Genomic DNA, 13,036 nt, shown 5'->3' on the forward strand with positions numbered 1-13,036 from the left:
GCAATGTTAAGCCAAAAAAGAAAGATGACAACTGAGGGAGGAACGTAAGTGATTTAAAAGTTGATAAAAGGCTGTTGCAGAGAAGGAGGGAATGATTTGTTCTTTTTATCTGTAGTGGCTAAGACAAAAATAATAGCTTTAAATTGCAGCAAGGGAGACTCAGGTCAAACTTCAGGGAAGCTGCTCCAGTGGTGAGGACAGCGGAGCACAGGAACAGATGTGTGGAGTGGCTGCAGGGTCTCTGCTGTTGGGGGGCAGAGGATGGCTGGCTCTGACATGACCCACGTGTCCTGCCTCGAGCCTGAGGAATGGGCTACACGTTGACTGAAGTCCCTTCCAGTGCTATGACACACCTACCTTGGGTCCTACAGGGGTAAAGAGTCCATAACATATTCATGAGCTAGATCTATAAGAAGTACCTGTGAAAATGCCACCTTCCTTCCCCTGCCAGTGACTCCCCATAGCACCAGCTCCAGGGCATAGCAGAGGGTTGAGAACCTGGAGCACTAGGGTGGGCAGCAGGAGCCAGTTTTGCCTCTCCACCCTGGAAAATCCACTCCTGCCACACAGCAATGCCCTTCAGGCTGTTAGGGGATGCATAACCTGCATCAAAGAAGCTGTAAATTTTAGACACAGCAATGTTCCACTCACCTGAACATCTGGTAGAGGCTGGAAAAGGACTTGCTGGTTAGCCCTGCTGAAGGAGAAGGGAAGCCTTGTCTCTGCATGAGTTTAATAGGTATGCTGCTGTTTTCAGGCTGAGTCTCTGTGACAGGGGGTGTTTTTTCCCCTTGAATGGTTCTGAAGATTACAAAACTGGTGTAAAGGACAGAATTCTGAGCAGATTTTGGAGTTGCTGGAGTCCCTGTCTCTGATGGAGAAGGGAGGTGCACGCAGCTGGCCAGCGTGCTGCAGCAAGGCTGTGCCTGCATGGTGGAATTCACTGAAGGCTCCAGGGGATGGGGCTCGTCCACTGCTCTCACCTCCTGCTGCAGAGCCAAGGACAGCAGCTCCAGCAGGGTTTCAGAGGTGCTCAGCACCTACTGAGCAGAAAATGTCTTCTGGGCAGAGAGTTGCTTGGAAAATCTGACTGCTGTCTGAGGAACCTCAATGAGAGCCCTTAGAAGCTGACCTTTTCTTTTTTGAAATCTGGCTTTTGCTCTTTGAGGGCTAGGGGATGCTTCCACTAGCCAGACACAAGCACAGGCCTGGGGCTTGGCATGGTGCAGAGCAGTGCTTGGAGAGCTCTCAGTGGGGGAAGCATCTCCCTTCACTCTGCTGCCAGTGAGGTCTGTATCCTTTCATGAGCAGCTTTACTTTGCTTTCTGAAGGAACAGGGAAGATGTATGAATCCTTGTATTTTGTGCTTCCCTGGCACCTTTCTGCCAACAATCCTAATGTGTTTTACATGGGTCAACCTCACCACCCTTCTCTGACCAGGAGGTGATGGGATGTGTCACTCTCTGACCAAGAGAGACACCCAAGGTCGTAGAGTGAATGAAAAGCAAGGCCACAGACCTCCCCTGATTCCTGCCCCTGGCTGTAACCCCAGTGCTCAAGTCATCAAGTGGAGATTTTGCTTCTTGGCCTGGACAGCCTGTGAGATGATGCAACACTTTGGTACTGCTTGTATGCGTCCTTCTAGATTTTCAGAACTCAGGTTTTCCTTCACTAATCTTGCTGATGTGGGTTCTGAAATAACTGTAAAATCACTCCCAACTGTTGTTTATCTGCAGAATCCCCACTGTGATTGTTCCTTCATAGCAATTAAGCAGAACTCCCAGATTTGAATGCCTAACAGAGCCGCTGTCTGTGTTTTTCTCTCCTCCCAGGCAGAGAATTTGAAGGTGAGGAGGAGTATCTGGAGATCCTGGGGATCACACGGGAGCAGTCGGGCAAATACGAGTGCAAAGCTGCCAACGAGGTGGCTTCAGCAGATGTCAAGCAAGTCCGGGTCACTGTGAACTGTGAGTACACTGCAGCTGGAGCAGGGGCAGCTGGAGCAGGGGCAGCAGTGGCTTCAGGATGAACAGAGCAGCCTTCCTGGGTTACCATTGCATGATCTGAAAGGGGGGCAGGAGGCTGAGGAAACTATCTGAAATCAGACACTTAGCACAGGGTCTAGTTGGTGCTTTAAACCTGGGAGTATCTAAGGAAAGAAGGAAAAAGGCAGAGAGAGAGAGAGAGGAAAAAGAGAGGATGTGGGAGCTGCCCTGTCTCTCACCTCAGAAGCGCCGGCGACGCCTCGTGCTCACTCATTGATATTCGGGAGAACAGCAGCGTGAAGAGAAGCTTCAGCAAGGCAGCAAGAGGAGATAAGGGAGGGTTCAGCTGGCTCAGAGGAAATGCACGCCTGCCTGCACCCAAAAATCTCCACACTGGGTACCACAGCCTGGTACAGAGGCATCTGCTAGCGAGAGGGTGCAAAAACATGGCTTTTATTCTGTTTTCAGGTCATGAACATAAAGCTTTCTCTCCAGGCCCTCTGTGCACCATTTCAATGCAGAAGGGGGCTGGAGCAGAGGCTGTGGCAATCCACCTAAACCCCAGGAGAGGCACACTGAGCTGCGTGGCTTACACCCCCACCTGTAGGAGTGGGGCTTGTGTCCCCTCACCCCTACGTGCCCGTGTCACAGCTGTCACACTGCTGCCACACTCCTCTCTCAGTGACACGAGATGTTTCACACTGCCATGGCTCTTGTAGTCCACCTTTGTATTTTTGTGGCTCCTATTTGGCACTGGAGTGATTTAAAGTGAATATCCCCATCTACTGTCTCTGATTCCTTGCTTGGAGGCAATACCTTTGCAGCAGGGATGGATGGATGAGTGTATCCTCTCCTGACCTGCAGTTTACACACCACAATATTAGCTTCAGCTGACAGTGGAGATGGGTACAGACAGGGTGCATAAGCATGGTCTTGATTTGTGAGTGGCCCTCTCAGGGAGGGGGTTAGGGCAGAGAGCTGATGGCAGCAAGTGTTTCAGCCCATCCCAGTCTAATTTGCCCCCACCAGGGATTTTAGCACCTTTTAATACCATTTTTGCTCTTTGTCTCTTTCTCTTTGGGCCATCACATCAGATCCACTTGTCTGTCTTGCTTAGAAGCTAAGGTTATAGGCTCCCTTATCTTCAGAATCCAGAGTTTTCTTCTAATTTCCCTAGAAATTGGGTGGGAGTGCTTTAACACCAGCTGCTTCATGGGCCAAATTTGGCATTAATGTGATACTGTAGTAGCAGGTTTTCTGCACTAAAACTGTTGAAGGGGTTTTTTTTTTTCCCCACCAAAACCAGCTGAGTTTATAAACCCAAGACATTTCATGAGAACCAATTAATATTTTCAAATATTTATGTGAAACGTAATTTCAACAACTCTTTTAACATGGTTGAAACAGATTGTTTGTATAAAGTCAGAATGTTTGATTTTGACTTAGTTTCAACTCATAAGAACTGTGCTACAGCAAGATCTTAAAATATTTTTACTGCTGGAATATGTGAAAACGTAATGTGATAAAATATTGTAATATTATTATTATGTGGCTGAATTTGTAGTTTAAGCAACTTACAAATTCCTTCAGGACAGATCTTTCCCTTCAAAACAAAGGGAAAATACCTGAGAGATTGTGAAGGCCATGCACAGGAAAACAATCAGTCCTGCTTGGGGAATCAGTTAGACTTTTGCATACATCTTTCCTTATTTTGCTTCCTTAACATTATACCTCAAACAGAAGTGGGGAAACTACAGTAAGTGTGAATAATGGGACCTGCCCCCCAACCTCGAGAGCTTCCTGGCTGTCTCTTTATCTGCTGACCTGTGGATGCTGCAGCTTGTCAGCCCGGAGAGCAGGGAGAGCATCCTCGTTTTGCTCTGGTCTCACACTACCACCTTCAGGCTTCCCGGGTAATGGCCCCTGCACAGCACAGCCAGGGAAACTGAGGCCTGGGGAAGAGCGATGGGGAACCAGCTAGCAGGAACCCCTGAGTGCTTTCTGAGCACAACCTGCTGGTCTGTTGGGGGGCACTGCCAGCCCCTTCTCCTGGCAGAGCACTGCAGCAAGCAGCCTTGCTTGCTCCTCACTCAGTGCCTTAGCGGGAGCAGCGGTGGCTGAGGCCACCATCTGATGCCCTGCTGACCCATCTGAGCTCTGTCCTCCAAAAAGCCAGGGAGAAGAGCTGAGGCAGAGGCTGTGCTCCCTGGCAGCAGCCCCCCAGGGTGATTTTCTAGGCCCATAGGAAGGTGCTGCTTCATTTCATGTCTCATCTCTTGTGCTGGATCCGGTGAAATGGAAAAGGTTTGTCTCCCTGCAGACAGCAAGAAGATGTACTGCTGGAGCCAGAAAATTGAGGAAGGGTGCTTAAAACATCACCTTCACTACCCTTTTATCACCCCTCCTCCTTTCCAAATTAAAATATTTACTTGAACCCACAGCCTTTGAATGTAGGATCCTATTTCTGTACACTTGTGAATATTTATGATGTTAGAGGGCTCACTGCAATATCCCTAAAGCCCTGCATAAAATCCAGATTAAGGTCAGGAGGGGGATCACACTGAGATGGCTAATGTGTTCACAGACAAACTTCTTCCCATACATTTTCCAGACAGAATTCTTTTTTTCTTTGACTGACACAATCCATTTTGATTCCTTTTTTTAGCCCTTCAGTGCTGGGACGGTTCCAGATGCACCAAGTGTGTTTTATATGAACTTGAGTCTCAGCAAAGTAGCTGCCTCAGTTGCAGCCTTGTAATCTCAGGGCATGAAAGTATTAGTGATGAGAGACAAGGCACATTTTCCCTGATCCCCCTCAGCAGCCAGGCAGAAATAATTCTGCCTTTTAACATCTAAACATTTTGAACGTGGGGCTGGGATTGAAGGTGAGGGTGTGACCCTACCCAGCACCCAGCCAGCACTGAGACCAAGCTCCAGTGGAGCACATCAGTGTGCCTCAAGTTTTTTCTGCCTGTGGCACAACTCTCAGGCTTTGGAGGAAGCAGAGGTGGGAGCAGTGTGCTGGGCTGAGGGGAAGTTTGTTGGCTTAATGGTTGGACTTGTTGATCTTAAAGGTCTCTTCCAACCTAAAGGATTCTATGAAGTTCCACACAGAGCAATCACAAGCGAGGTCTCTTGGAGCCTGTGACAAAGCATGATGTCCAAGAAGGTTTGGGAGGATTTGTGACCTTAGACACCTAGGGGAAATGTCTCATTAAGTGGTCTGGCTCTCAAAGGTTCACACACAGAGCTCCTGCCCAAGTCCTTCTCTTTTAACCATTCTGTCTCATACACGTTGCCTCTGTCCTTTCCTTTCTTATTATAGATCTGACATTAGGCACAGAGGTTGTACCCAAGTCAATTTTCATGCTAGTGTTAAATTCCTCCTTTATTCCTTTTACTTCTGCTGTCTTCCTTTACCCTTGACGACGTCTTATCTTCTTCCCCCTGAGGAGCCCACGTGGACTAGAGATCCACGGGTAAATATTCATGAAGTGCAGAAGTCCATCCTCACCCCCAGCTCTGCCTGCGTGTGCCGCCGCGTTTACGCCAGAGCTTTAGTCAGTGCTGCCCAGCAGAAGCACGCCTAAGGAGCGACGCCAGCGGGGTGCATCAGGGAGAGTGCAAAGGGCAGGTGCTCTCCAGAGGAGCACGGTGTGAAGTGACCACTGTTTCCTTCCCACAGACCCTCCCACCATCACGGAGTCCAAGAGCAACGAGGCGGCCACGGGCCGACAAGCCTTGCTGCGCTGCGAGGCGTCGGCGGTGCCCACGCCCGACTTCGAGTGGTACAGGGATGATACCAGGTAAGGCCTTCAGCTCGCCTCCTCCTCCCTCTCCTTCCCAGTCTGCTCAAGAGAGGAACCTTAGACAGTCACCTCTGGTGCTCCCCAGCTCTTCTCCTCAAACGAGCTGCTCTTCACAAGGCGTGTGAGTCGCAGCGGTCCCGTCGGCCTCGGCAGAGCCAGCCTGCTCGGGGCATCCCCCTCTGCTCTGGGGGTGCTGAAGGGACTGCAGGGGATGGAGCTTCTGCCTATAAGACAGTTAATATATAATCAAGGCATCAATAGTGCTTTTGTTAGGATTCCCTCATCTGTTTGACCTGAGCCACCCAGATTTGCATATGAGAGAAAATGAGAGGAGAAGAGGGATCTGTCCCTTGTAGCTGAGGCTTTACCTGCCATTGTTACAAGGCTGGGTTTTTATCATAGTTTTTAACCTCAGCCCCGTGCCCACCCTCAGAGGTAATTCAGCTTTGGTATATGCACGTACTGGAACACACAAATTAGTGTTTCACTAAAAGCTTTTTTGTTCAGGTATGGACTAGCCCTCAGCTGGCCACGGTGTGCTCCTTCCCCAGGGTCAGTCAGTGCTGGGTAAAGGCTTCCTCCCTTTCCCTCAGCTTCTCTTGCTTCACTGCTTTGTCAGTACCTTTTCACCCCACAGTGCTCCTTCCTTTCATTCCCTCCTCCTGCTTCCCATCAATGCCTTCTTTAGCCTCTTTCTTCTCATGTCTCCTTCCTGCCTCCCTCCATCCTCACCTACACCTGGGTTGAATGACTTGGGTTTACTGCCTGCCAGGCAGTGATTCCCTTCCCAATATACAACTGCCTTTGCACTACACACCTCTTCTTCTGCCTTCTCAGGATAAGCAGTGCTAATGGTCTGGAGATAAAGAGCATGGGGAGCCAGTCTCTGCTGATGGTGGCCAACGTCACCGAGGAACACTATGGAAACTACACCTGCGTGGCTACCAACAAGCTGGGAGTCACAAATGCCAGCCTATACCTTTACAGTAAGTATGGGACAGGGTGAAGGGAGCTCCAGATCACTCTTTCAAAGACCAGGCTGACCTCTAAACTCAGGGAATCATCTGCTTGCCCCCTCCACTCTCCCAAACCTCCAGCCATGAGCTGGCTTTCAGCACTCTGCTTCAGATACCCCCATGTTCATACTCGTCATGAAACACTAACATGGACAAATTAAAAGGTTGGCAGTCCAGGCTGTCGATTGACTTTCTGGGCTGAAGTCAGATTTTGTTAAAATAATAAAAACGTGTTTGTTTTAAAGCTGGAAACAAAAAACCCCTTTAGAATGACAGCCTCTTTAATAGGGAGACAGAGGCCAGGGCTTGGAGGGTCTGTGACAGCTGAAAAATGACAAGTAATTCAGAGAGATGGAGAGAACTAGCTACTGAGCCTGAGGAGAACAAGAGAGAGTCAAGAAAAAGAGAAATGAGTTTGAAAATGGAAGGGAAAGAAGTGGGGAAAGACAGAATGATTTAAAGGGGCATACCACAGGGAACATGCAGGAAAGGGTAATCAGCAGATGAAATATGGAATAAAATTCCTGGGATCTCATTCTGCTACCTTTCAATTATTGAGTTGGTCACAGGACGTGTAAACAGACAGAAGCTGGGACTGGGCCAAACTCTGGAGCAGAGTTACCTGCTGGTTCTGAATTCTGCAGCTGATTGAAGCTGACCTTAGAGGCCCCATTCCTCACCTACCACCCATGTGCACAGTGTGGTGTATTCCAAATGCAGTTCCTGATTCCAGGCCCAAAACTTGGGCTCCACTTGGATCACGTGGTGGTGTTGCCACCAGAAATAGGCTGCAGCAGAATGACCCACACCCATGAATGGGCACAGAAGTGACCTAGGGTTGTATTCCCCTGACAGCCCCAAGCTGAACTGAAAAACTCAGGCCATGACCCTCCTGTCCTTTTAAACAGAAGAAAGATAAGCTGTGTAAAGCAGTCTCAGTGTGGGACAGAGTTTAGTCTGGTGTCTGCTGTGTGTAGTCAGATGAATCAAACCACCAGGAAAACCATGGTCTGGGGTGGTTCTGTTTTAACAGTGCAGAAAGATGAATCCACTGGCATTCTTTGTTTGCCACCTCTGGATTTATTTCAAGGCAGTTTGAATTTTGGCAAAATTTGGGTGTATTCTGTGGAATTTTTTGCTAAAGAACAGATATTATCATAAAAGAACATGTATTTGGTTTCCTGTAGCATTGCAGTGCACAAAGCAAATTTCTACTTTGTAAGTCTCTTCACGCTGGTCTTGTGACTGTCATGAGACTCAAATAAAATCCTCAGGCAGCAATCTGGAACACAATTTTCAAATACTCCAGATTTGTTCTTGCTGATATTAATATAATGCTAAGTTTAGAATCCATTATTTGCGGCTGAATTCTAAATTGGGCCCCTCTCTATTGGTTCCTGTTCCACAGATGAGCTGAAATGCATCACTGAAACAAAAAATACAAGATGAAATTCAATAGTAATATATGTATGCACACATGATTTTTAGCTGGGGGGTTGCTTTTGCTAGAAAAGCATTTTGCATGACTTCAGAACTTCACCTCAAAGGATCTCAAAGGATTTGCTAGCAATGAATATTTTAACATCCCAGGTTATTTAGAAATGGGTGAGTGGTGCTACCACCATTTGCAGCAGGAAACTGAGGTACTGAGTGAAGAAGTGGTTTACCCATGGTCATAAAATGAGTGGCAGAGCCTGTAAAAGACCCAGGGAGATCTTGCAAAAGTGCTGTTAACTATTCCAGGAGGAAATGTGTCAGTTATTAAAGATGACTTGTAATAGCAAGGGTCCTATTTTAGCCTCCTGGTGATGTGTATGAAGAAAACTTTAGTTCTTTCAAGTTATTGAATTTTTTCATTTCACATTAGAAATTCAAGGCCTACTTATGCTGGAAAACACTGGAGAACTTCACCAGAGCCAGAAAAGTGGAGGTGGAGGAGCTGAGAGAGATTTGCTGATTTTCAGCAGACTGTTTCTGACTTTTGTTGTTTTGTTGATCCCTATTTGTTCACTATGTGCTGGCTTCGTGTTGTTTCAGGAAACCTCTGTTCTCCTTCCAGTTAGTGTGGAAGAGAGATGGGGGGGGAAAAAACTAAATTCAGACAAACTACAGGGGTTGTGTCTAAGGTTAAGAAATTGGGGGAAATGAGTGAAGAGATTCCAGCCTCATAAAGATAGAGCAAGGGGATGAAGAAACCTACAAGCCCTGGTGAAAAAAGTGCTGTAGTGCTCACACAGTAGGTGAAGTAACAGGTAACACACACTACCAGCCATGCACCCAGGCAGAAAAATAAAGCTGTGCCAAGTTTTTGCAAGGTACAGCAGATACTCAAATATGTGGGAGTGTTTTCCCTCCCTTGAATCAGAGATTATATTTCTTTTTTAAATAGATAACAGACTCACCGTAGGGCAGCATCCCACTAGGGAGGCAGATACAGCAGTGGTTCCTCAGTGTCCCATTACAGCACAAAAGAGAATGGCAGCCAGGAGTGAAGAAACAACCAGAGTTAATCATGAGGAACTGGCAGCTTTGCCTGAGGTGGAGGGCAGAAGGGGAGCTAGCAAAATGATGTGAAAGAACAGTTTAGCAGCAGAGAAAAATGGGTGATTACCATTCCAGGAAATCTCAGCCAGCACTGAAAAACTCTCAGAGAGACCGAGCACCTTAGATGTCAATCCCATAGCCAGAAGATGCATTAAAATACAAAAGCAGCTCCCTTGAGCTGTATGAATAGATAGCTAGTGATCTTTCTTAAAGGATGTAGCAGCAGGATTCCCTGCTGTAGGTGGAGAGATTTATACCTCTCACTCCTGGAGACCGAGTTGACAACAACATAAAAATGGCCACACCAAAGGTCTGTCCTCCCCAGGAGCCTGTCTCCAGAAGCAGCATGGAATATGTCAGCAGGGAGGGTAGCCAGGTACAGTTTGGTGATGCAACTGATCTGATAGCTTACTGCCCTCCCTTCCTCCCTGCTCCTTTTGCTCACCCTGCTCTCTGCCACATAGTTTTGTTGTTTCCCTTGTTCTGGTACTCGTGGACAACCCACTGAACCAGTTTGACCTGCTAAACCAGTGAGAAAGTAACCAAGCTCTACTGCCCACTCCCAGAATGCTCTCAGAGGTTTTGTGTTGCTGTGTGGAGCTGAGTTAGGTCATGGAAGGGCTCAGCAAGCACCAGAGGCCATGCGAGAGGGGCAGGGGTATCACACCTCTGTGGAGATGAGGAGTTGGGAGGCAGGACTGTGTGTTGCAGCATTAATGAGTCAGTAGGTTGATTGAATTCTGCAGAGCCTAGGAACAGGGTTTGTAACCCCCAAGCCCTAGGAAAAGGGCAGTCACAGAGATCTCTGGGAAAATTACCTGACAGAGAGGCCAAGCCAGGGCTGCCATCACAGAGCAAGAGGTGAAAATAGTACCACAACTGCTGGGAAAGGGTGGGGTTTTTTTCCCCTAAGTGTATTAGGAGAGAGGGAAGGTGTTTTCTTTTCATCCCACTTGCTGTGTGTACATGAGCATGTTGTACATACATCCCCCTGTGTATTAGGAAGGACCCTTACCCCTCCCAGGCACACAGACACATTCCAGCAAGGCAGAGAAAAGAAACAGAAGCTTTTCCAAATCAGTTGACTTCTGCCTCCTGCAGAACTAGCCCACCCCAGAGGACACAACGGGGGACAGCAGGGCAGTGCTGCACATCCTTACCCAGTCCTGCTGGCTGGATTGCCTCAGTTACAGGAGACTGCCACCTCAGCAGGTCACCTGCCACATCCTCTGCACCCTTTGGGCAGCAAGGAGACGCAGAGCTGGAGCTGAGAGGCCCGTGAGAAGCAGCAGCAGAGAGGATCCCAGCCCTGCCTCCTGGAGGTGGAGGTAGCTCAGGTGGAGGTACCATTCCAGCCCGAGGGTTCTGATGGCAGCCAGAGGCTCTAAGAAGAGCTGGCACCTGCCTCAAACTCGTGGTTATTTGTTAGTGCCATGGCACGAGTGCTGGCAGTGAGCGCACACTCCCAGCCCTGCTCCTCACCCTGCCCACCCTGTGCTGCACCTCAGCATGTCCTTAGGGTGGCTGCTGCCAGGGCCAGCCAAAATCCCTCTGAGTGCCTCCTGGTGCAAAGCCCCTGTTTTCCCAGGAGCTGGAGGTACCAGGGAGGCTCAGGAGGGACAGAAGGTGGTTTGGGTGGCAGCGAGGCTGAGACTCTGCTAATGAGCTGGGGGGGAGCAGTCAAGGCAGCAGGCAGCAGGCGAGGGGAAGGGAGGGAGAGTCCCTGAATAGGAAGCAGCATGGTAATGAGGCCGTGGTGCTTTGCTTTTCCTGCTTATGCTGTGCAGCCTGCAGCCTGCTGTGCAAGAAGAAGGTAAAGGGGAGCTGAGTTATTTAACCAAACTAAATAACAAGGAAGTCATGTCAGCACAACAGCCTGCTTTTGCAGAACAATAGTCCCCTGTTGCTACATAAACACAGAGATGCAGGATAACCCTGTATTTTCTAGGCAAGAGGCAATCTCCCCTGTGCCTGCTGTGGATTCAAACAGCTCCACTACCACCGTGAGGGCAGGAGTCACAGGGATGGGCCTGACCTGCTCCTTCCACGGGGGCTCCAGCAAGTCAGAAACCAGCTCTTTGCACCAAGGGTGCTGTGAAAAGAGCATTGGTCTCCAAATAGCTCCCCTGTGTTGATCAGAGAGTAGTAGTGGACTGCTGGTGTACCCTGCTAAGCTCTGTGTCCATCAGCAGTGATCTTAGCACTGTCATTCCAGGTAATCCAGGAGACACAACTCACCACCCCAGGCCTATCAGCTGTTGCCTAGTGGCATATCTCTACAGCAGGATGTCCACCCACTGCTCAGTCCATGCACAGGGACTTGTCTTGGTCAGCACCAGGCATCCAGCAGGCTCTGAAGGTAGTGGGAAGAGACCCAGTGATCAGAGTCAGGCCTGGCTTGTGTTCTTAGTTCTGCAGCTGGCTCTGCCAACAGTCCAGCCTTTGACCTTGGGCAAATTGCTTCCTTGCTCTGTGCATCAACTGCACGATCAGTGAGATGGAATTAACACTAGTTAGCCTCAGGCTGAGGTCTCTGGTACAAGTTTCCCTCAGCATCTGTGCAGTTCTTTTGAGATCCTTGTGTGGAAGAAGCAAAGTGTGAAGCCAGCAGTGATGTAGAACAAAGTCCTGCTGTGATGTGTAGCAAGGACATATTGCAAAATCCTGATAAACAAAACAGCAGGGTCTGTGTACCACTGGAGGTTGAGGAGTCTCCAAAAACTCTATTCCCTTGAGAAGAGAGAGGGTCAAAAGAAGTAGGGTGCCCTTGAGGATTCAGCAGGGTGACAGCTCCCACACTCAGATCCTATAGGCACCCATCACTGGCAAGAAATCCGTTGTGGAGAAGGTTCTGGGGAGGAAGCAAGTACTCATGGAGGACTTCCACAGCTCACCTCTCTGCCAAGACTAGCTTCTAGCTAGAGGTGGAGCTAAAAGGAGCTGTAGTGTGATGACATGAGTGGTCTGGAAAGTCAGAGGGGAGATATGGCCCATCAACTCCAATTACCTCCACTGCAGGTGCTTAATCCCTCTTGCCGTGTGGATGTTATTTGTTTAGATTTTCAAATGACTTCTCTCTGACTCCCAGTCTCAGGGGACGTTGATGTGTATTAGGTGTGTTGCTAGCAAAATGCTCTGTGTATGAAACCTACTCTAGTTCATCTAGTCTGGGGATGGACAACTCCCTCAGGTTGGTATCTGCTGCTTGCTTGGTGTGGAAAGTGGCTTGTGCGTTTCTCCTGCATGTTGCTTATTGTTTTTTTTCCCCCCTTAGAGCGAGTTTTACCCACACTCCCCAATCCTTTTCCAGGTCAGTATATGCTTTATGTTGAAGTAGCTCTTTAGCCGGGTCATTCTCCATCATCCTGACAGATGCTTAGGGCTAGGGATGGGTGAAACAGCTCAGAGATGCAGGAGGGTAAGGTAAGGGCTTTCCCTTCTCCTCTGCATGTCCTTTGGTCTCCTGCTCACCTTCCTCATCCTTCCCCTTCCCCACTCTTTTTCAAAAAAAAACCAATCAACTAAACAGCAACAACCTTTAGCCAGTCTTTGAGCTGTGACACTGTGCCCTCACACAGCTCTGGACACTCTTCAGTGAGGTTCAGTTTCTCTGCAGACCCAGTATAGATTCCTGTCCTAAGTTGTCTTTGCCCACAGGTTCAGATTTAGGTCAAAAGCATAA

The 13,036-nt window shown here is 48.7% G+C and overlaps 1 protein-coding gene across 1 annotated transcript; it reads left to right on the forward strand.

Annotated features, from left to right (window-relative positions):
• Window positions 1–1,832: 1,832 nt before the first annotated feature.
• LOC103774354 (limbic system-associated membrane protein-like) lies at window positions 1,833–12,664 on the forward strand (the record flags this gene model as incomplete). The annotated part of the gene is made up of 4 exons (XM_008941754.1): window positions 1,833–1,967; window positions 5,671–5,791; window positions 6,632–6,780; window positions 12,629–12,664. Coding segments are annotated over 4 exons (441 nt in total), but the record flags the coding sequence as incomplete, so codon positions are not given.
• Between the last annotated feature and the right edge of the window lie 372 nt (window positions 12,665–13,036).

This window comes from Merops nubicus, unplaced genomic scaffold (assembly GCF_000691845.1).
Source record: "Merops nubicus isolate BGI_N331 unplaced genomic scaffold, ASM69184v1 scaffold11886, whole genome shotgun sequence".
Taxonomy (NCBI): Eukaryota; Metazoa; Chordata; class Aves; order Coraciiformes; family Meropidae; genus Merops; species Merops nubicus.